A 22,408-nucleotide genomic window follows, 5' to 3' on the forward strand; every position below is an offset into this window, starting at 1 on the left:
ACAAAATCAGAAATGAAAAGGGGGACATAACAACAGACATTGAGGAAATCCAGAGAATTATCAGGTCATATTTCAAAAACCTCTACTCCACAATACTGGAAAACCTAAAAGAAATGGACATTTTTCTGGATAGGTACCACATACCTAAGTTAAATCAAGACCAGATAAACTATTTAAATAGTCCAATAACTCCTTAGGAAATAGAAACAGTCATTAAAAGTCTCCCAACCAAAAAAAGCCCAGGACCAGATGGTTTCAGTGCAGAATTCTACCAGATCTTCAAAGAAGAGTTAATACCAATACTGTCTAAATTGTTCCACATAATAGAAACAGAAGGAACATTACCAAACTCCTTCTATGAGGCTACAATTACCCTGATTCCTAAACCAAACAAGGATGCAACAAAGAAAGAGAACTACAGACGGATCTCCCTCATGAACATGGATGCAAAAATACTCAATAAAATACTGGCAAACAGACTCCAAGAACACATCAGAACAATTGTCCACCATGATCAAGTAGGCTTCATCCCAGGGATGCAAGGGTGGTTCAACATACAAAAGTCCATCAATGTAATATACCATATAAACAAACAAACAAACAAAAAACACATGGTCATCTCACTAGATGTAGAAAAGGCATTTGACAAAATCCAACACCCCTTCATGATAAAGGTCTTGGAGCAATCAGGAATACAGGGAACATACCTGAACATAATAAAGGCAATTTACAGCAAGCTAACAGCCAACATCAAATTAAATGGAGAGAAACTCAAAGCAATTCCACTAAAATCAGGCTGTCTGCTCTCCCCATACTTATTCAATATAGTACTTGAAGTTCTAACCAGAGCAATAAGATAACATAAGGAGATTAAGGGGATACAAATTGGAAAGGAAGAAGTCAAGCTTTCCCTATTTGCAGATGACATGATAGTATACTTGAGTGACCCCAAAGATTCCACCCAGGAATTGATATAGCTTATAAACACCTTCAGCAACATAGCAGGATACAAGATCAACTCAAAAAAATCAGTAGCCCTCCTATATACAATGGACAAAGAAGCTGAGAAGGAAATTAGAGATACATCACCCTTTACAATAGCCACAAATAACATAAAATACCTTGGGGTAACACTAACCAAGCAAGTGAAGGACCTATATGACAAGAACTTTAAGTCCCTGAAAAAAGAAATTGAAGAAGATGTCAGAAAATGGAAAGATCTCCCATGCTCATGGATAGGCAGGACTAACATAGTAAAAATGGCAATCTTACCAAAAACAATCTACAGATTCAATGCAATCCCCATCAAAATACCAACACAATTCTTCACAGACCTGGAAAGAATAATACTCAACTTCATATGGAAAAACAAAAAAAAAAAACAGGATAGCCAAAAGAATCCTGTACAATAAAACAACCTCTGGAGGCATCACAATCCCTGACTTCAAGCTCTACTATAGGGCTACAGTAATAAAAACAGCTTGCTATTGGCATAAAAACCGACATGTGGACCAATGGAATCGAATTGAAGACCCTGACATTAACCCACACACCTATGAACATATAATTTTTGACAAAGAAGCCAAAAGGGTACAATGAAAAAAAGAAAGCATCCTTCAACAAATGGTGCTGGCATAACTGGATATCAACATGTAGAAGGCTGCAAATAGAACCATATCTGTCACCGTGCACAAAATTTAAGTCCAAGTGGATCAAGGACCTCAACATAAATCCAGCTACTCTGAACCTGCTAGAAGAGAAAGTAGGAAGTAGTCTTGAGTGCATTGGCATAGGAGTAGGAGATCACTTCCTAAATATAACACCAGTAGCACAGACACTGAGAGAAACAATCAATCAATGGGACCTCTTGAAACTGAGAAGCTTTTGTAGAGCAAAGGATACGGTCAACAAGGCAAATCGACAGCCTACAGAATGGGAAAAGATCTTCACCAACCCCACATGTGACAGAGGACTGATATCCAGAATATATAAGGAACTCAAGAAATTAGACATCAAAACAACCAACAGTCCAATTAAGAAATGAGCTTTAGGACTAAACAGAGAATTCTCAACAGAGGAAACTCAAATGGCTGAAAGACATTTAAAGAATTGCTCAACATCCCTAATCATCAGGGAAATGCAAATCAAAACAACTCTGAGATACCACCTTACGCCTGTCAGAATGGCTAAGATCAAAAACACTGAAGACACTTTATGATGGAGAGGATGTGGAATTAGGGGAACTCTCCTCCACTGCTGGTGTGAATGCAAGCTTGTACAACCACTTTGGAAATCAATATGGTGCTTTCTTAGAAAATTGGGAATCAATCTCCCCCAAGATCCAGCTATACCACTCCTGGGCATATACCCAAGAAATGCTCAATCATACCACAAAAGCACTTGCTCAGCTATGTTCATATCAGCATTGTTTGTAATAGCCAAAACCTGGAAACAACCTAGATGCCCTTCAACTGAAAAATGGATAAATAAATTGTGGCACATATACATAATGGAATACTACTCAGCAGAGAAAAACAATGACATCATGAGGTTTGCAGGCAAATGGGTGGATCTAGAAAAAATCATCCTGAGTGAGGTAACCCAGACTCAGAAAGACAAATATGGTATGTACTCAATCATAGGAAGATACTAGATGTGGAACAAGGATGAATGGACTGCTACTCACATCACCAGTGAGGCTACCTGGAAAACGGGACCCCAAGAAAGACACGGAGAAATGGATGAGATCTACATGAACAGCCTGGACATGAGTGGGAGCAATGAAGGGCGAGGGTCGAGGGAAAGAGAGCGGGAGATCCCAGCTGGATCAAGAAAAGAGAGGAAGAACAAGGAATAGGAGACCATGGTAAATGAAGACCACATGAGAAAAGGAAGAAACAAAGTGCTAGAGAGGCCCACAGAAATCCACAAAGATACCCCCACAAAAGACTGCTGGCAATGGTGGAGAGACAGCCGGGACTGACCTACTCTGGTGATAGGATGGCCAAACACCCTAATAGTTATGCCATAAACCCCATCCAAGGACTGAGGAATCTGGATGCAGACATCCACGGCTAGGCCCCTGGTAGAGCGCTGGGAGTCTAATTAGTAAGAAAGAGGAGGGTTTATATGAGCGAGAATTGTTGAAACCAAGGTTGGATAAAGCACAGGGACAAATGACCAAATGAATGGAAACACATGAACTATGAACCAAAGGCTGAGGGGCCCCCAAATGGATCAGGCCCTCTGAATAGGTGAGACATTCGATTGGCTTAATATGTTTGGGAGGCATCTAGGGAGTGGTACCAGGTCCTGGGCTCGCTGCATGAGTTAGCTGTTTTCATGAAACCTGGGACTTATGCAGGGACGCTTGGCTCAATCTGGGAGGAGGGGACTGGACCTGCCTGGACTGAGTCTATCAGGTTGATCCCAGTCCTTGGGGGAGACCTTGATCTGGAGAAGGTGGGAATGGGGGGTGTGCTGGGGGGAAGGGGAGGGGACAGGTAGGGAGAGAACAAGGGAATCTGTGGCTGTTATGTAGAACTGAATAGTATTGTAAAATAAATTTAAAAAAAATAAATAAAAAATAAAAATCCCCTTTATAAAAGTGGGCCTGGAGAGATAGCTCAGTGGTTAAGAGCACAGCCACTCTTACAGAGGACCTAGATTCAGTTATTAGCACCCATATAGCAGCTTATAACCATCCTGAACTTGAGTTTTTGGGGATCCAATACCCTTTTCAGGCCTTGAGGGCAACAGGCATGCAGACAGTGAAAAATATCCCTACATACAGACATCATCTCATACATCTAAAATAAAAGTAACAAGAAAATATTTAAAATCTAAAATAAATGAAAATAGCCTTTTAAGTATCCACATTATTGCAAATACTAGGCCATGGAAATAGGGCATTTTCATTGAGTGAGATTATCCTACCATCATCAAGCTAAATAATTTTCCACTTAGAAGATAATGCTTTTGCAAGCTACATTTGTCATGTCAACATTTTCATCAGGTATTTTCTATGCCTCAGTGGAGATTTATCCAGAACACATCTTGGGATATAATCAACTTATAAACTTAAAATATTAGAAATATTTTCTTACTTTATATTATTAGGAGCTAAATTTTAAGATTTTATGAAAATAACACTTATTTGTTTATGATCAATTTAAATTTCTGTATGCTAACAATACAATGATTATATCTAATTAAACTATTATTAGCAATTAACATCATCTTGCTTTACTACAATCTAGACTATTGATGTTTGAATTATTAAGAAGTTTTGGATACATATTTATTAACACATGAATATTTAATTAAGAAAATCTCCCCATGCAGTGGTGGCATACGCCTTTAATCTCAGCACTGCAAAATCCACACTAGGACTCTAAATACATTTCAAAGTAAACATCTTACTGTGGATATTGGGAAGAATGCATGCTGGAGACCAGGGAGCACAATTTCACTTGTACCACATATATGCAGAATAAGGAGATAGGCTAAAGTTAAATTTACATAACAATCTTGAAATGTGCAGGCAGATGCTAAGTAGGAAGTCACTACAAGGTGCCATATAACTAAAAGATATTTCTCCAAAGCATTGAAGGTCTAGAGTGACTCTGACTGATTAATTTCAGTATACACCTTTGGAATGTATATTTTTAAGGGTAGAAACTTAGTGTATAACAGCTCTTTCTCAAATGGCAATTTATGAACATTTACGGGGCTCTTACCAGAGCTGTACAGTGAAGTTCAATTGTATCTACAGGAGGTGCAGGAGAGCTATGGATGTCAATATGATACCAGATTTTTAAAGTTTTAACCTTCTCATCTGAAAACAAAACAAAACAAAACAAAAACTAAAGATACAACAACAAACAAGCGTTTCTTAATATAGGCTTCAGAATCCTATACAAATATGAAATCCATATACATACCATTTTCGAACTTACTCTTCTATATTTTTCCCTTTTTCCTTGCACTCACTAAAGCACAGGATGGCATTAAACTCTCATAATCCTTATGCCTCAGAGTCCCAAATGCTGGAACTATAGGCATGTACGACCATGGCTGGCATCCTGGCATCTATGTCACTTTTCTTGGACTTCTCAGGAAATCTAAGAATACCAGGAGGTTCTTTCATTACAGTGGTGAGCAGTAAGAGAAGCCCCATTATGTATGGCCAGGCAAGTAGGCAATGCTCTTGGTTTTATGCCTGTTCCAGTAACTCATTCATTTCCCCAGCATAGTAAACTTAAGAAGCTTTTAAGTCAAGCATTAATGGTCTAAACGAAAAATACTTTACTCTACCTTCTAAAACATTCATATACTGATACCAAGAAACATCTAAATAATGCATTGCAATGAACAGTTCATTGGTAGTCATATAAGAATTTAAATTAAGGAAAGGTTCAGGAGTATTAGGCCCAGGTACCATGGGAGTTTTAAAAATTCTTGCAATTTAACTCAAAGAAAGCTAGAAAGATGGTTAGGTGAAGTAGTGAGATGATATTTATGTCAGCATTGCCCGTTTTACTTTAGAGCAGAAAATTCTGCCTCTGTTGATATATAGACTCTGGCACCAAAACTTAAATCTTGATCAGCCAAAAAGTCCCTTCAGAGAGAGGTTCTGTACTTGCATCAAATTCATTCTCTTTCTGTCCATTTTTTCCATCTGCATAGCTTCTCGTTTCTGGATTCTTTGGTTTTCTAGTGCTGAGCTACCTCAGGGCGAAGAGTGAATTGTACACACAGTCACAATAATATTGTGTTTAAAAGTTTTCAAGAACTAGCTTCCCAGCACTCGGGAAGCAGAGCCAGGTGGATCTCTGTGAGTTCGAGGCCAGCCTGGTCTACAGAGCGAGATCCAGGACAGCCAGAGCTACATAGAGAAAACCTGACTCGAAAAAACCAAAACCAAACAAAAAAAAAAAACTTTCAAGAACTATGATTCTAGATTGAATTACATAGTTAAGTTACTAACTCCTTTCTCCTCAGTTTATCTGTGAATTAGGGGCTCACAATAATGTTATTATCAGTGTCTGTCTCTTCTGAAATCTCCATGGCACTGCAAAGTATTGTGTTAAAAGACACTTTTTGTGACCTCATGTGACAATGAATGACATACAGTGCTGTATACATTACACAGTTCCATATTTTATTGAACTACCCCAGTCTATGCTATTTTGTACTGCAGTATATTGTCTTGTACTCCAGCTCATTCAAATACCTAGCTATCATAAAATACATAAAATAAATGGATCTGAGACACATTTAGAACTGTAAGTTAGAGAGTGAAGGAAATAGAGGAATTCCAGATAAGTTCTTTACTGGCTGGCCTAGAACTTTCTGTGTAGACAAGGTTGACCTTAAACTAACCTAGATCTGCCTGCATCTGCTTCTAAAGTGCTGGGGTTAAATGCATGGATCATTAACACACTTAGCCAAATAGGTTAGGTTCTTATTGGAGTTTTTATCTGAATCTGTCAAATGTTAATGGACTAGAGTTTATTAGTCCACTTATTAATGGACTAGAGTTTATTATTATTAGAGTTAATGGACTATAAGTTTATTAGCATGCATAATATTTGGGAAATACAATACCACATTTCCTATCTTTTTGTCTAAAATTTTAAACAGCTTATAACTAATACAAGAAAAATTAGATCCGGTAAGTATATACAATATACACAGTCAAAATTACATTAACGATGTCTAGTCCATTAACATTTGACAGATTCAGACAAAAACTCCATGCTGTGGGATGGTCTGTATGTTAAATTTCTCTGATTGGTCAATAAATAAAACACTGGTTGGCCAGTGGCCAGGCAGGAAGTATAGGTGGGACTAACAGAGAAGAGAATTGGAACAGAAAGGCAGAGAGAGACACTTCCAACCGCCGCCATGACAAGCAGCATGTGAAGATGCTGGTAAGCCACAAGCCACATGGCAAGGTACAGATTTATGGAAATGGATTAATTTAATCTATAAGAACAGTTAGCAAGAAGCCTGCCACGGCCATACAGTTTGTAAGCAATATAAGTCTCTGTGTTTACTTGGTTGGGTCTGAGCGGCTATGGGACTGGCAGTTGACAGAGATTTGTCCTGACTGTGAGCAAGGCAGGAAAACTCTAGTTACAATTTTATACACACACACACACACACACACACACACACACACACACACACACACAGAGAGAGAGAGAGAGAGAGAGAGAGAGAGAGAGAGAGAGAGAGAGAGAGAGATTCTCTCTGATTTTAACATACAATGTAATTAATTGCACATGTAACACACAGGTGCTCTATATGTGTGTTGAGGGAGGTTGTATATGTGTATGATATGTGTCATGTGTGTGTGCACATGCATGTGGGTAGGAACAGAGACAGGAAAGAGAGAAGAGAAACAGACAAATAGAAGACATCTATTTATTGCTCCTACTTTTTTAAAGAATTGCAATACAAATTCATTCAATAGAAATGCAGTTGGAATGTATTGTATGAGGGGAGAATAAAGAAAAAGAAAACAAAAAGAAAGAAATAATCTTCTTGGTATACACCTTTGCTTTGAGAATTTTGCATCTTTTGGATCCTCTCTAACACCCTATTAGAACCCTGATACTCACACAACTCATTTTCCAGGAAACACACTCTATTTCAATTCTTTACTAATACATTCTTCTTCATACTTCTAAAAATATGTTTCACAATGTTTAAGCTTTATAAGAAAAAAATATGATTAAGTTTGTTTGATAAGAGAAAGACTGCTATCATACCCTATATTGAAAAGAAAATTGTACTACAATATTAAGACAATATACACATAAATATCTTATCAGAAACTTAGTATATATTCCTTATTTAATAACACAAAAGTGGGTAAAGCTTAGCACCAATGCAAAGATAAACAATCTTTGTGGTGAGGTATAATAATCTTGTTATTTAAGAGCAGCACAAATTCAGAAAATAACCTATATAAAATTAAATCTGAAATAATGCAATATTCTGACAGGCATATACAACACAAGTTGTGATATGTATGATGCACTTAAAATGTATATTTAATTTAAAGCCAAAGGATGATCAGAATTTTCATAGTACAATAACAAAACTCACTATCATAAGTTTACCTGAGTATTCCTCAAAAATAATGGTAGATGGATCTGATGGTGTTTCCTGAGAAGAGATATCTTTCTCCGGATCTGTGTCCTCCTGAGAATCTTCCTCATCTCTGCTCTTAACGGAAAACGTAATTGCACCTGTAACACATAGGTAGGTACAGAATGTAAGTTACACAGTAAGGAGTTTCTGAAACAGTTAGTCTCAGACATCAAAGTTACTATGAATTACATACCAAACATATATGATAGTACCAGAGCTAAATATGATGAAGCTATAAAACAATTTAATGGAAATCTCAAGGGAACATTAACAAATCCTTATTAGTTGCTTTTCAGCAGAATTCCTATAATAAGAAAAATTGGCCAATAATTAGTCTGCATTAGCTTTCAGTAACTTAGTGATCCTGGATGATTGTGTTTATCTATTTTGTCCTTAGACATTTATAACATTTCTACTTATTATCTCATTTACAAACTATTTTCTTTTCTATAATTGCAAATTGCATAGTATTCCAAGTTTAATTTTTCCCATAAACATCTGAGACATAAAATATTTTGCAGTCATAAAATTGTAACTGCTGAAACTTCCATTGTAATTTTTGTTATGTTAAATTGGACACATTCAAAATTGGCAGTAATATTAAAAACTGTGGTTAATATATTTATATTTGGAATATAATTCAGAAATTACTGTGAACATTCAGTATCAGCATAGGATAAACAATGTTTTCACACTATCCATGTGTTCCCAATCATGCATCATAATCAAATAGTCTAGCTAGTGCCTATAAATACTATATTAATGGATTTAGTAGAATTCTACTACATATAAAGACAAGTATAACTTACATAAAACCTCAAATTTTTCTTAGGTTTTTACTTAATATTGAATTGAAGAATTATGTATTCTTGGAATGTAGTTTCCTTGGAGAAAGTTTTTAGAGAGCCAATCATCTTGTAACAAAATAAAATGATATATGAACATAAAAGATATTTAAAATAAAATGTACATATCAAACAATTAGTGCAGTGAAAGTACTCTAGAGACAGCATCTTTACTCATATCCTTATTATTCCTGGTTGATAGAGAGTGGCAGAAAGTATGATAACACTGTCCACATTGCTCCTGGACAGGATAAAGAAGTGACTAATATGGAAAAAAGTATTTTCACTTGTTTGGGTATTGAGAGTGAGAGTTACTGATAACAAAAGACCATGGAGTATACAGCATTGACAACTAAAGTTCAGAAGGTCAACCTATCAGAACTAAGGGTTCTGTTAGAGGAAACCATCATGCAATGTGTTATGAAATTACTGACTTTGAATACACTGGCTGTCTCTTGTAAACTTCTTGTGCAATAACAGCTATGATTCTCCCCATTTACCATGCATTTCCATGTAATGTGTACATGTAATCTCATTAAAACATCTCAATCTATGGGCACACATAATTGTGGATAGTCTAGAGGATGGTTTCTTATTTAACTGTACAATTTTCCATTCATTCTACACACCAAAGATCCCCCTCTTCCCTCCTCCTGCCCTGCCAGCCTCCCCCTCCCAACTCACACCCTCATCCACCCCACAAGAAGGCAAGGCCTCCCATGGGGAGGCACACACAGTAGAGGAAATTTCAAGCCCTTCCCCCTACTTCAAGGCTGCCAGATGTGTCCCATCATAGGTAGTGGGCTCCAAAAATCCCACTCATGTACCAGGGATGGATTCTGATCCTACTGCCAAACCTCCTGCAAGAGATCAAGTAAAAATTCTAGCACAGATTCAGAAGCTTGAGCATTCTTCATCCCTAACTGATGAGCTTTGGACTGCTGATGGCTTCTGGGGTGAAAGGAATTAGTTTTATTGAGAAGTGTGTTTTCTGGCAGCTTAATCATGCTCTACTGTTAGAATTGATCATCGCTACCCACTTGCCTTCTAGACCCACTGGATTACTAAGATCACTGATAATAAGAGTAAATTTTATCTTACTATATCAAGCATGTGTATGCTACAAAGTAAATCAACTATTATGACAAGAAATTATACAAAATTGGTCCTCTGAATTAGTTTTCTAACGCAATAGTTAGAGCATCTTAGGAACTAACTTAAGGTAAGGTCTTCCACAACTATACTGTATTTACAGATACTGTGTCTACTCTCAGCTTGTATCGCCTGTATCTACCTGCCATTATATGTACCTGACCACTCTATCTATCCACTTCAAGTACATGGAGCATAAAATATAAATAAATCACTGTACATTATTTTAGAGACAGTTTCAGGCCACAAGGCCAAGAAGAACACTTTGCATTCTTAAAGCATATTTTTGGTTGTGGTGCTATGAACATAAATGGAGGGCATTATATATGCTACTCAGGTATTCTACCTCTTGGCTACAACCCTAGCCTGTTTATGATTGATAATTCTTAATGCATTTAAATGAATTCAATTCAATAAATTGTATTTGTTATAGCCTTCTACTGAAACTTTATCTTTGGTATAATCCTAACACTTAGAGGAATATGAAGAAGCATTAGTAGACCACTTCAATAAGATATACAATATGATTATACCTAGGAAAATCTGCATATATTTCTAGCTATATGTCATTCTGCATTCCATTCACATACTTATTCCATAACATTAATTTATTTTTTGATTTACATGAACTACGTTCACTGTGTTTCCACTAATGTTGTTGCAACTGTTTGGATATCTTCCCCAATCACACTAACTGATAAAAGTCCCAGCACATACATTAAGGTCCTGATCAAACCATTACCCTCTATTGAAGCTGATTAATATTCCCACTTTGGGAATAATGTTTCTTCCCATTTTCTGCTTCCTGTGCCTATAATTAAAATTTCAATGTATCAAATTATAGACTGATTTATAGATATTTAGACCCACAATGAGATATAAATTCATGGAAGTCAGGAGGCATATCATATCTATCATTATATGCTATATGTTATGGTAAAGCACACAACAATTAACAAACCTGTGTCCTAGCTTTAGCCAAAACAAAAGATCATACAGTCAATGTGCTGAGGCACTCAGGTGACTCATGAAATATGACTAGCAAAACCATGTTCTGAAAATTTATAGCCTCACTAACATCAACAAAATGATTACATACAGGAAAGGCATATTAAATATAATTATTTAACCCTTTTCATAGCTTGAATAATTTAAAGTCTTTGGACAAAAAACTTTTACAGTGTGTTACATTTATTTATTATTATTTGAGTACAAGTGTATTGTGTGAGTACAAATATGCCACAGTGAGTGTGTGAAGGGCAGAGGACAAGATTCAGTAGGTTCTCTCCTTCCATCACAGGGATCACAGGGATTAAACTGAAGTCATCAGGCTTGGAGCAAGGGTTTTCATATGTTAAGACACCTCAATGGCTTCTACAAATGATTTGTTTGGTTGTATGTATTAATTTACTTTTCTGTGTTTGTGTGAGAGAGTGGTGGGGGAGGGAGAGGATACAGAATGTGTGTGCATGCCTGCATGAATGTGTGTGTGTGTGTGTGTGTGTGTGTGTGTGTGTGTGTGTGTGTGTGCTTGCATTTCTCTTCTTTGTATTTTTTGTGAGATTATCTATTGCCTTTGTTTTCATGAGTGTAGTTTACTTCCTTTGGTTGAAGTTTTCCTTCTAGTACCTTCTGTAGGGCTGGATTTGTGGACGGATATTGTTTTAAATTTGATTTATCAAGAAATATCTTGTTTTCTCCATCTATGTCAATTTAAAGGACTTTTTTTTTGTTAAGGAATTTATAAGCATTAAATGATATTCAAGGGTTTGTGGTTCCCTTTCATAATCAACAAAATTCATAGTTTTCTATACAACAGGAAATTAAGAATTATTATATTTTATAAAAATACATATGCATTTGTATAAGAGTGTGTAGCTTCAACAACACAATTTGCAAAGTGAAATGATAAGTTTATTATGTACTAAGAGCCTATCTTTGAAAAAGGAAAAGAAATAAATAATTTGAAACTTATGAACAATTTATTTTCTTTTATTGAAATTATAAATTAAAATTGTAAAATTAAGGAAATCTACTAAGCAGTATGATTTAAAATGTGAAAAAGAAAAAAGACAATCAGATTGAAACTTGAAATTAAAATTTCCTATCATTTCACATTTTCTGGTTTATCTCCAAAAGTAAAATAAATTACTTCATTGAGAGGTTTGCAATAGGGTGATACTTTCCAATTTTATCATATTTTAATAGGCCCTTTGCAGAGATAGTCTTTATCAAGGCAAACAGGGATAAGAAATCAGTACTTGCAGAGAACAAATGATGATAAGCACTTAATACACTTAATAATAATAAGCTTAATACACTTCTAACATTATGTTTATTGAATATATAAACAATCTTCTCAGTGGGATAATTCTGCTCATGTATCACTGGTAACTTTATATAAATGAATATTTTATTAGAGATAAAAAATACTTTATACATACTAAACATTAACTCTATTTCTATATGTTAATTGAGTACATGTAGAAGGTTTATAATACCCATTCCTATAGTATCAAAGGCATTATCGTAGAATACCTTAGAGTTCATATACTGGTAGTGTTATTTGAAAGTATCTCCTAAGTTTCAAATATAAACACCATTAACTAAGTATTCAACTTCTAGAAATTTCTTCTACAGATAGAGTTGAACTTGCCAAGATAAAATAATACTTGTCATAAAATGCATTCCCTGAAACTCTATTTGGATAAAGAGTGCAATGACAAATTAAGCTTTCCCTCTTATCATTTACTCAAAAGAACCATATATGATGGTTAAATTTATTATTATCATATTTCCTTCCTGGCAATGTAACTAATAATAACATTTTATTAAAGATTTTATACCTCTGAAATCTCCACGTTTCCAAGGGCATACATGGAGAGTGTATGGAATTGAGTTGTCAGGTTCTATGGTGATATAGGAATTTCCCCACACTATTTCTAGATCTGAAGTTACCTAGAAAAGTGGATTGGAAAGTAAGAATTAGGTAATGTCAATAAGAAAATATATTCTTTGTTTTATCATGTTCCACTACTTTATATGAGTTAATGTCATAAGCTTCTGCATAAAAATGTATTCTAATTTAATTACTTCAATCAAACTTATTGATTTTCATTGAAATGGAAGTCAGAAAATTGCTTTATTCAAGAAAAGGAAAAAAACTGAGAAGAGGCTTAAGGAAAAAAAACTGAGAAGAGGCTTAAGGAAAAAAAAACTGAGAAGAGGCTTATGGAAAATCAGAACAAGGGAAATAATTTTTGCAGAAAAGAAATGTTATTTTCTGTTGGTACTTAATTATTGATGATCAGAAAATATCAGTATCTTTTATAGATGGCATGAAATTTTTAGTGGAATTTGATGTACAAGAAATAGAACTATTTTGGTGAATTTGCATGTTAGTAATAACACAGTATATGAAGAATATTTAAGCAGAATTTTGGCACAACATTGATTAAAGTTTCAGTTAATTGTGTCTCTCTATATATGTCTATTATGATGAATTCATAATAATTAAATCTAACACTTTAAAACATTTTAGAGACTTACATTTTCATTTTATTTATGTGTAAGTATGTGTGTCTATGTGTGTATCTACTCCACAGCTACTGATCTAAATTTCGTGAGTTCCCACTAGTTTGGTTTGGTTATCTCTGTAGGTTTCCCCATCATGATCTTCTCTCTCTTTGACTAGACTCCTAGAGCTCGGTTACAAAATGATTTAAATAGAAGATAAAACACTTGAATATAAATGGAATTGTCTTTGATTGTGAAAAGAACTTTTTTGGGGGGGTTTTCAAGACAGGGTTACCCTGTGCAGATTTGGAGTCTGTCCTGAAACTCACTTTGTAGACCAGACTTTCCTTGAACTCACCCTTTATGTTTTCATTTGTTTCTAAAACAAAAAAAAAAAATTAAGTACTATTATCTTCTCAAGGCCTCGATGTTAGGCCTTATAATATGAATAAAACATGGATATAAAACATTGTCCCTGAGCTGATATGGTACATCTGCCTAACATGCACAAAGCCCTGGCTGTGAGAAAGTGAGAGTTAAGAGAGATAGGAAAGAAATGGTAGAAGGAATAGGGAGGGAAAGGTAAAGTAATGGGCAAGGTAAAGGGGAGAGGAAGAGAAGAGAGGAGAGAGAGAATATGAATATATTACACTCACACTGTGAAGAACAGTAAACAGGACAGTAATGTGTGGTGAGGAAAAGATATATCAGGGACTACAGATGACATCCAGAAGTTAAGAGATGACACGGAAGGGTATTAGTTCGTTGACAAGAGGAGATTTTAGCTTATAATATTTACTACAAAGAATATTCTTTGAAATCTAGCAAGAAGTAAACCAAAATATATATATATATTTGATATTTAAAAGGAGCATAGGACAAGCACAGGGAGTTTCCACATTTATGTCTTCTCCTCTCAAGTTGAATGTAGGCCCTACAATTGATGGATGAGGAACACATTGGAGACATTACAATTTGTAGGTTAAAACTAAGAGTTGGATTTTGATTTTATTTTCAGTGCTGAGGATTAAACTCAGAGTCTTCTGCAGATTGAGCACAGATTATCCCCAATGACCTATGCCTTTTCCACCAACACAGTGGCATATGCTTGCAATTCCTGCATTTTGAAGATTAAGATTGGAAGATCTTGAGTTTGAGGTTAGCATGGACTACAAAGAGATACCCTATTTTAAAATATTAAAAAAAATAATTTTGCTTCTACATTTTCTTGAAACTATCTTGAAATTTGTCCTATCAAAAAAGGACTAAAAAATAGAAAACAAAGTAAAAACAACAGACTTGTTTGATGCTAACCCCATTTAATAATTAAAATTAAATTATTAGCTACTGGAATAACAAAAATGGAGAACTATAACCATTTCCCTATGTGCCACTGCTTTACATCATTAGGTAAAATTGTTTTAAAATTTTCACATGATTAACATATTTCATATAATTTAAAGTGTATTCAGAAGGAAGTATTTTCTTACTAAAAATGTCTTACCTTAAATGTCAGGAGACTTTTAGTATAATTAGGCACTATTATGGACTTATCTGTCACATTTCCCACTATGCAGTTTATAACAATATGATCCAAGGCCAGGGGTTTTGTCCCAATCCCATCTATTTCAACGATGTGTGCCATACCATCTACTTCATTTTGTAAAGTAAGTTTACCCTAAGATAAACAAGACAATTTTCAACTCTCAAACAGTCAGCAGTCATAATTCAATACCAAACAATCGCTCATCCTATTCATCTTGAGTCTCAGCACCAAAGCGTGGTTGTAAGAAACTGTTCTCTTATTTCCAGTTCACATAAAATTATTTTATTAAACAACGAATGCACTAATGAAATGCTCTTAATTTTTATCTTTCTGGACACTATTCATTATATATAAGCATTCTCACACATAGCAATAATTTACCACCTTATCAAAGAAAAATTGCTAAGGGACAATTTTCTGATGTAGAACAATGATTTTATATCATGGAGCACACTTTCTGAAAATAACATAGATATAAATATTCATAGACAACAGCATTGGGGCATGAAAAATATTGGCCTAAACATTTTAAGTAAAACTGTCACGTTTACAGAATATACAAATTGTTAGTCAACGTTTATAGAATTACACTGACTGCTATCTATACATTTGTTCATTTAAATATTAATAATGTAAGGAAGAATCCATGGTTTCATACCATAATTTCACATTCCAAAATGGGTTTGAATGTCAAAGGATACTGCATAGTTTCACCAGGGCCAACATGTAAAATTGGAGGTCCATAAAACCACTCTCCTTCTATTTTAACTAGAAATTTCCAAGGTTTCTTCGTTTCATTTTTCTAAAATATGGAAACAGACATATGTTAGAAGAATGATGTTAGCAAAACTGAATTACATACTAAGTCCTATTTCTTAAGTCATGGAAAATACAATTAAGTTGGGCATGGTTATGCAAGTACTCTAGTATAAGCATGTGTATCCTGGAGTTCCACAGCAGCCTGGGATATATTTTTAATTTCAAGGCCAGCCTAACCCACATAGTTAGACCCAGTTGCAAAAAGTCAAGGATTGGATATATGGTCAGTAGTAGAGCAGTTACCAAGCATGCACAAGAATTAAAAAAAAAAGTTCCAGCAGGGAAAGGGGGAATAGAGAGATGAGATGGGTTTGGAAGAAGTATAGAATCAACTAAATGAAAATCACAGAATGGAAACACGTAAGGAAAATCACACATATCTCTGCAGGGTAGTTTAATTATTTTTAAATAATAATAATAATGCAGTTGTCAGAATTAGTATTTGATTAAAATACTTCAATTATTATGAATTATTCCATGTGTTCTAGAATACAAATTTGGAAATGACATTAAAAAAACAACAACTTGTGAACAACTCTTAAAGACTACCTGTATTTTTTAAGTAATAACAGAAACATTGCCTGATTGCATTATTTAATATCTAGAGAAATTAATTTGTTTGGCTTACTCAAGACCAAATTATGATAATTTATGACAAATGGCCAATTTAACAATGGTGAAATGATCCTAGATGATACAATTTATTACTGATCAAGAAAAATAAAAGGTGATAAATTTTTCAGATCACAGAGGTCATATGTCTATCAGAATAGATATTTGTGCATCAGTCTGACTTGGTCATGTCTTTAGTAATTAAAGGAGCAAAACTAATTACTCTGAATACAGAAATTCTCCTAAAATTAAAATACCTACTTCTAAGCTGTATTGCCACTTTGTCTAACAGGGGACAATGTTTTTTCTTAGTACCTATAAACCCATCTTAGTTAAAATCAACAGAATTTGGAGTAGTGATTGAGTCTGTATCTTAGCACGGTGTTTTCAGGAGAAAGAAATAACTTTTATTGGGTATTTGATGAGAGTTTAAGGATATCTAAGGCACATTTTTAAGCAAGTAGGTTCAACAGAAATGATGCTTGGTTTGTAATTGAATTTATATTCAGGAAGAAATCGAGAAAAAAAATTTCCAGCCTAAAATACAATTGTAGTAAAGAAATCTCCTGATCTATGTAATGGGTACTAAAAATTTAGATATTTTTAGATTGTCTATCTTAGTTATAGCCTTCTATAGGAATAATCATACTGGGAAAAGAAACTGTTCACCCCTACAAGCTGTGGCCTCTGATTCTAGGAGAAATGCTTATTCAGTCCAGCACAAGTAACAGGGGTCCACAGCTAAATGTAAAAATGCTATTATATCTTTTTTATGTATTTGTAATACTGCACAGACAAGGTAGAAATAGATAAGAAATAGTTCTTTCTCTAGTTTTACATTATATATTTAGAGAGATATGATGTAATTTCCTCTTAAGGTTTAGTACTTATACAGAGCCATGTATTATGGCCAGAAGCCCCAGGAAAACATGAAAATAGTCACAAAAAATAGGTTTCACTTACTATTGGGATATGCTGTGTAAGGGGTTCAAATGCTGGTGTTTTAAACAACAATTCAGCCTCTGGTTCTTCTTCATTTACTATACCTTCAATTACATACACACGCACATCGTATCTTGATAACAGCAAAATTTTACAAGGGTATCGTCCAGGCCCAAGGGGAGCAAATCGTAAAGGAATTGAAACAGTTCCTTCTAAAGCTAGTAAAATAATTTAAAAATAGTAGTCATTTTAAATATTGTAAGACCTAAAATTTGGCATGCAATATTTAATATTATTCTGTGAAATTGAATCTACTTAAAATAGACTAGGTATCTCTAATGTTACATATTCTGTCTAACTCCTATCACACAATCTTACATTTGAATGAGAGAAGGCATCTTGCATACTTTTGTGGAAGAGAACCACCATTCTAAAAAGTAAATAGGCTTTCCATGTTTTGAAAGATATCACTATACTGCTTTATTCTTACATTTTGGATGGAAAATCTGGGCAAGAGGAATGAGTATTTCAAGGGATTTTCAGTGTCCAACATCAAATTAATTTGAAATATTTAATTGGTCATAACCAGTTAAATGGCTCCATTTAACTCAGTGAATAAATGAAGAGGATATATGAATGATCCAGTTTTAACCTCACATATTTTTGTGACCTTAGGGTTCTCTAATCCCAATATTTTGCGACTTCTCCATTTGATATAAATACCTCATAACTAATGACTAGCATTAACGTGAAAGCTAAGGTCATTCTTATGATTATATTATAATTTAAATCATTAAGTGCAGGAATCTAAAGAATAAAGGGTTAAACTCTTTCCCTCCAAATCTAAAAAAATCATTGTGTCAATAGAATTCAAAAAAATATTGTGTTTTAAAAGATTTATTGAAAAAAATTGTTTCTTTGCCTTAAACATCCCAAGTGACAATCATGTTGTAAAGGACAGGCTGATTCTGTTGTGTGTGTGTGTGTGTGTGTGTGTGTGTGTGTGTGTGTGTGTATGTATGGGTATGTCTGTGCGTGTTTGTGTCTGTGTGTGTTCCCTTAGAAGTAAACCATTTCTTTCCAAAACAGAAATATATTTCCAACATTGTGCTGCTGTAGAACTGTTCTTTTATTTTAGATATGTCATCCAGTTCTACAATGTAATCCAAGCACTGCAAGCAATGCCCAGACTTCTCTTCATTGTCTCCTACTCTCCCACATTACGTTCAGTGATTATTTCTCACACTATTTGTTTTTAAGACATAGTCTGTGTTTCCTTTGAGATACACATGCTTAAATTCAAGAAATAGAGATTTCTATCTATGGCACATGATTTTCAATCTTTCAGTCATCTCTCCTACCTACACGCACACAAACACACACACACACACACACACACACACACGCACACACACACGGAATAGAGGCTAAATGATAGCCCTACATAGATCCCAACTGCATTGATGCTTCAAGTACTTGAGACATTACTATAATTTACAACCCAAAGAAATTTAATCCTTTCTACAATATCTTCATGAGACTTTTCCTTAGCTCTATTTTCATGCTGATTGACTGAAGGATTGTAGAGTAATAATGAATGTCCACCATGAGGAAGCCAGGGAGAAAGATTAAGTGTGTTAGCTGAAATATTCACAAGCTTGAGCATGAAAACCATTGCCATTTGTGTTAGGGCTGATGGAGGGAGGAAAACTGATTAGGGCCCAAATATCCTGTGCTGGTAACTCTCTCATACAAAACTCTGAGTCCAAAATTCTACAATTACTCTTCATCTTCAAGGTGGTAGAAAGTTCTACTTGTCAACAGAGAATGGCCCAGTGTATTCTCTATAAAAGTGTGTTAGTTTTGTTTACAAATTTTGAGTATTAGAAAAAGGCATGTGAGATTCCATTTTTACTTTTGAACTGACCAAAAATGCAGTATGGACCAACCATGACTTAAGAGCTTGAATGAATTTGGAGAATCATGTAACACACTAATTGCTTCTAGTAACCAAAGTAATATGAACGTTAGTACTATTTTATTCAAGATAATTTGTACAATATTTAACATAAATCTCATTACAAAAATATATAAAGCTTGGGTTTGCCTACTTAAAATCTGATGCTCCCATTCACATCTATAGTTTTCCTATGGAAAAATAGAGAAAAAGTCAGGATTTCAAAAATCCCAAATTCATTATAGAGTACAACTTGACAAACTAATTTACTTAATTTTCCATGATATAAAAGTGCATCAAACATGGGAGTGATCAAGTAACATATTAAGTTACTTTTACCTTCTAGCTAATTTTTAGCTATATTACTCCCAAAGAGTAAACACAAGCTCTTCATTTGAAAATGAGCTACTGAATGTGAAAAACTACACTTACATACTAATTAATACCCAAATATCTGTCAAAATATTTTTATTGAACATCAATCTATGAAAATTAATTTGACAGAGAACAGCTGATCAATTTATTAACCATACTTCCAAAAACTCATGGAAATTTCAAGTCACACGTGCTAATTGAAATTCTGTCCTTTCCAGTTCTTTAGTTATGTTCTTATAGACAGAAGATCATCTGTCTTACAAGTACATCAGTAAATAAAGCGACAGTTTCATTGTGTTTTAACATCTTTTCATTACTGAATTTCCTGATTTCATAAAGAATGAAAATTGACTACATATTCCATGTTAACTAATAGCTCTATTGACAGATATAGATTAATATTACTAATTCAAGGAAATTTTTTTTTCTGAAATGACATGCTACACTGAATTTGATGACACCAAACATATAGAAATACTCGCGGGGCAGTGGTGGCGCATGCCTTTAATCCCAGTACTCAGGAGGCAGAGGCAGGTGGATCTCTGTGAGTTTGAGGCCAGCCTGGTCTACAGAGTGAGTTCCAGGACAGAGAAACTCTGTCTGGATAAACAAAAAAAAAAAAAAAAAAAAAAAAGAAAAAAAAAAAAAAAGAAAAGAAAAAAGGAAGAAGAAGAAGGAAGGAAGGAAGGAAGGAAGAAAGAAAGAAAAAGAAAGAGAGAGAAGAAGAGAAGAGAAAGAAAGAAAGAAAGAAAGGAAGAAAGAAAGAAAGGAAGAAAGAAAAAAGATAAAAGAAATACTCAATAACATTATTTTCATGAACCTCTAGCAACTCTATAGTAACTATTCAAATGTGAGCTCTCAGCTTGCTGCTTAGCCACCATGCCTATCTGCCATGAGCTAGGAGTCACTAACAACATTATTCTATATCCAGTGTTCATGAGATTTATCCATGTTTACCAATTACTTTACCAAACATTGTGCATGGATTCTAAGGTTTCTTTCTTTCTTTTTTTTTAAATAAATTCAGTTTTCTTAGCCTACAATTAAATCTTTCTTTAGTTTCATTAACAATTACCTGTGTTTTAAGCTGTCTCAATTTCATTGTTAGGTTTAAATGTTTTGAATCATCCTTCAATGGTAGCTTAGTAGGACAAAATATATCTAGATTGGCTATTCATTTGCATCTTTCTATTTTTCTTATAATTCTAAAATTAAGGGAGATATATCCTTCTTAAATGATTATTTGTACAAGTTCTTCTATAACGCAGACTTAAATGTACAGTAAGATCAACATACAGATTTGAGGCCAACTGTCTGCATTACACGAGTATCTACCTAGCACTGACCCACTTATAATAAACATCCATGGAAATGGTCCATTAGATGACCTCTATCTTCTGGTTACTTGATCAATTCCAGCCCCATCAATTGCTTATACCACAACTGATGTAGATGCTTCCCGTCTCTGCCACCACTCTCACCACCACCTTGACTACCACGACCATATAGTGCCACAGGATCGCAGACTTCCTTGATAGGATCATTTGGGTACAATTCTCCCACAGTTATAGTTATTTTAAGTCCAGATTTTTTTCAAGAGGAATGCAACAGTAGTAATAAGAGATTGCTAAGCATTATACACATCCAGTCCTTTCAAAGCAATTACTATACATTCATTCAACAGAAAAATAGTTTGGGATTCCTTTGATGAGTGTGAAAGTATTCAACTAGGAAGTGGCAAATATTCAGCATTCTCATAGGTACACATTAAATAAGTTTCTGATTATTTCTTCTTTGCACATAAATTACGTTTTAATTGGGCTTGAGACAACAAAGGACAAAAAACGTATTTCTAGTCTGGTCACATCGGCTGAATAATTACTGGCAATTCCTCACAGGACTCATACAAATGGTTTATTGTTATCTTTCCATTGTTGTTTAGTTTTAATTTTAAATTCTGTGTGTCTTCACGGATCACTTAATGGAAAATTAAGAAAATACCTATCAAAAAGTGGTACATTGTTACCATTTTAACTAAGGAGCTTCTTTTCATATATAATTTCTTAAGAATACAAAATTTCCCAAAGAAATAGCTGAACTAAGATTTCATTTTCAAATTAAACCCTACATGGGGAAGGAAGGAAAGGAGTTACTGATAGCAAATTAACTTTGTATCATTCATTTTGCTTTCTCATACCATAAAATTTGTCTCATTGTCATATATTAAGAAATCAGCTCACTGATTTTAATTACTTTAAGACTGATCTACTAAGTATACCAAATAATTTAAATGAATTGCTATCAAGATAATGAATAGCATCTTTACAAGAACTTAAAAAGGTTACAAATTTTTTGTTTAAACTATTCTGTTTAAATTATTACTGAGTTCACAGCCACTGGTAAAGATAAAATAGAAAAAAATTATAAAAAATGATAAAAAAATTAAAGTTGTAGCTATAATCTCTTACATAAAACTATAAG

General features: G+C 34.3%; 1 protein-coding gene across 1 annotated transcript in view; it reads right to left on the reverse strand.

The window, feature by feature from the left end:
* The window catches only part of Cfap47 (cilia and flagella associated protein 47), a 236,509-nt gene that overhangs the window by 67,323 nt on the left and 146,778 nt on the right, over positions 1–22,408 (reverse strand). The window contains exons 47-52 of the mRNA XM_028872040.2: positions 17,617–17,813; positions 15,881–16,024; positions 15,181–15,354; positions 13,007–13,118; positions 8,133–8,261; positions 4,740–4,837 (exon numbers count right to left, since the gene is read on the reverse strand). Of these exons, the coding sequence (XP_028727873.1) occupies positions 4,740–4,837; positions 8,133–8,261; positions 13,007–13,118; positions 15,181–15,354; positions 15,881–16,024; positions 17,617–17,813 (854 nt within the window). The remainder of the gene's footprint in view (positions 1–4,739; positions 4,838–8,132; positions 8,262–13,006; positions 13,119–15,180; positions 15,355–15,880; positions 16,025–17,616; positions 17,814–22,408) is intronic.

The sequence above is a fragment of the Peromyscus leucopus genome, chromosome X (genome assembly GCF_004664715.2).
Source record: "Peromyscus leucopus breed LL Stock chromosome X, UCI_PerLeu_2.1, whole genome shotgun sequence".
NCBI lineage: Eukaryota > Metazoa > Chordata > Mammalia > Rodentia > Cricetidae > Peromyscus > Peromyscus leucopus.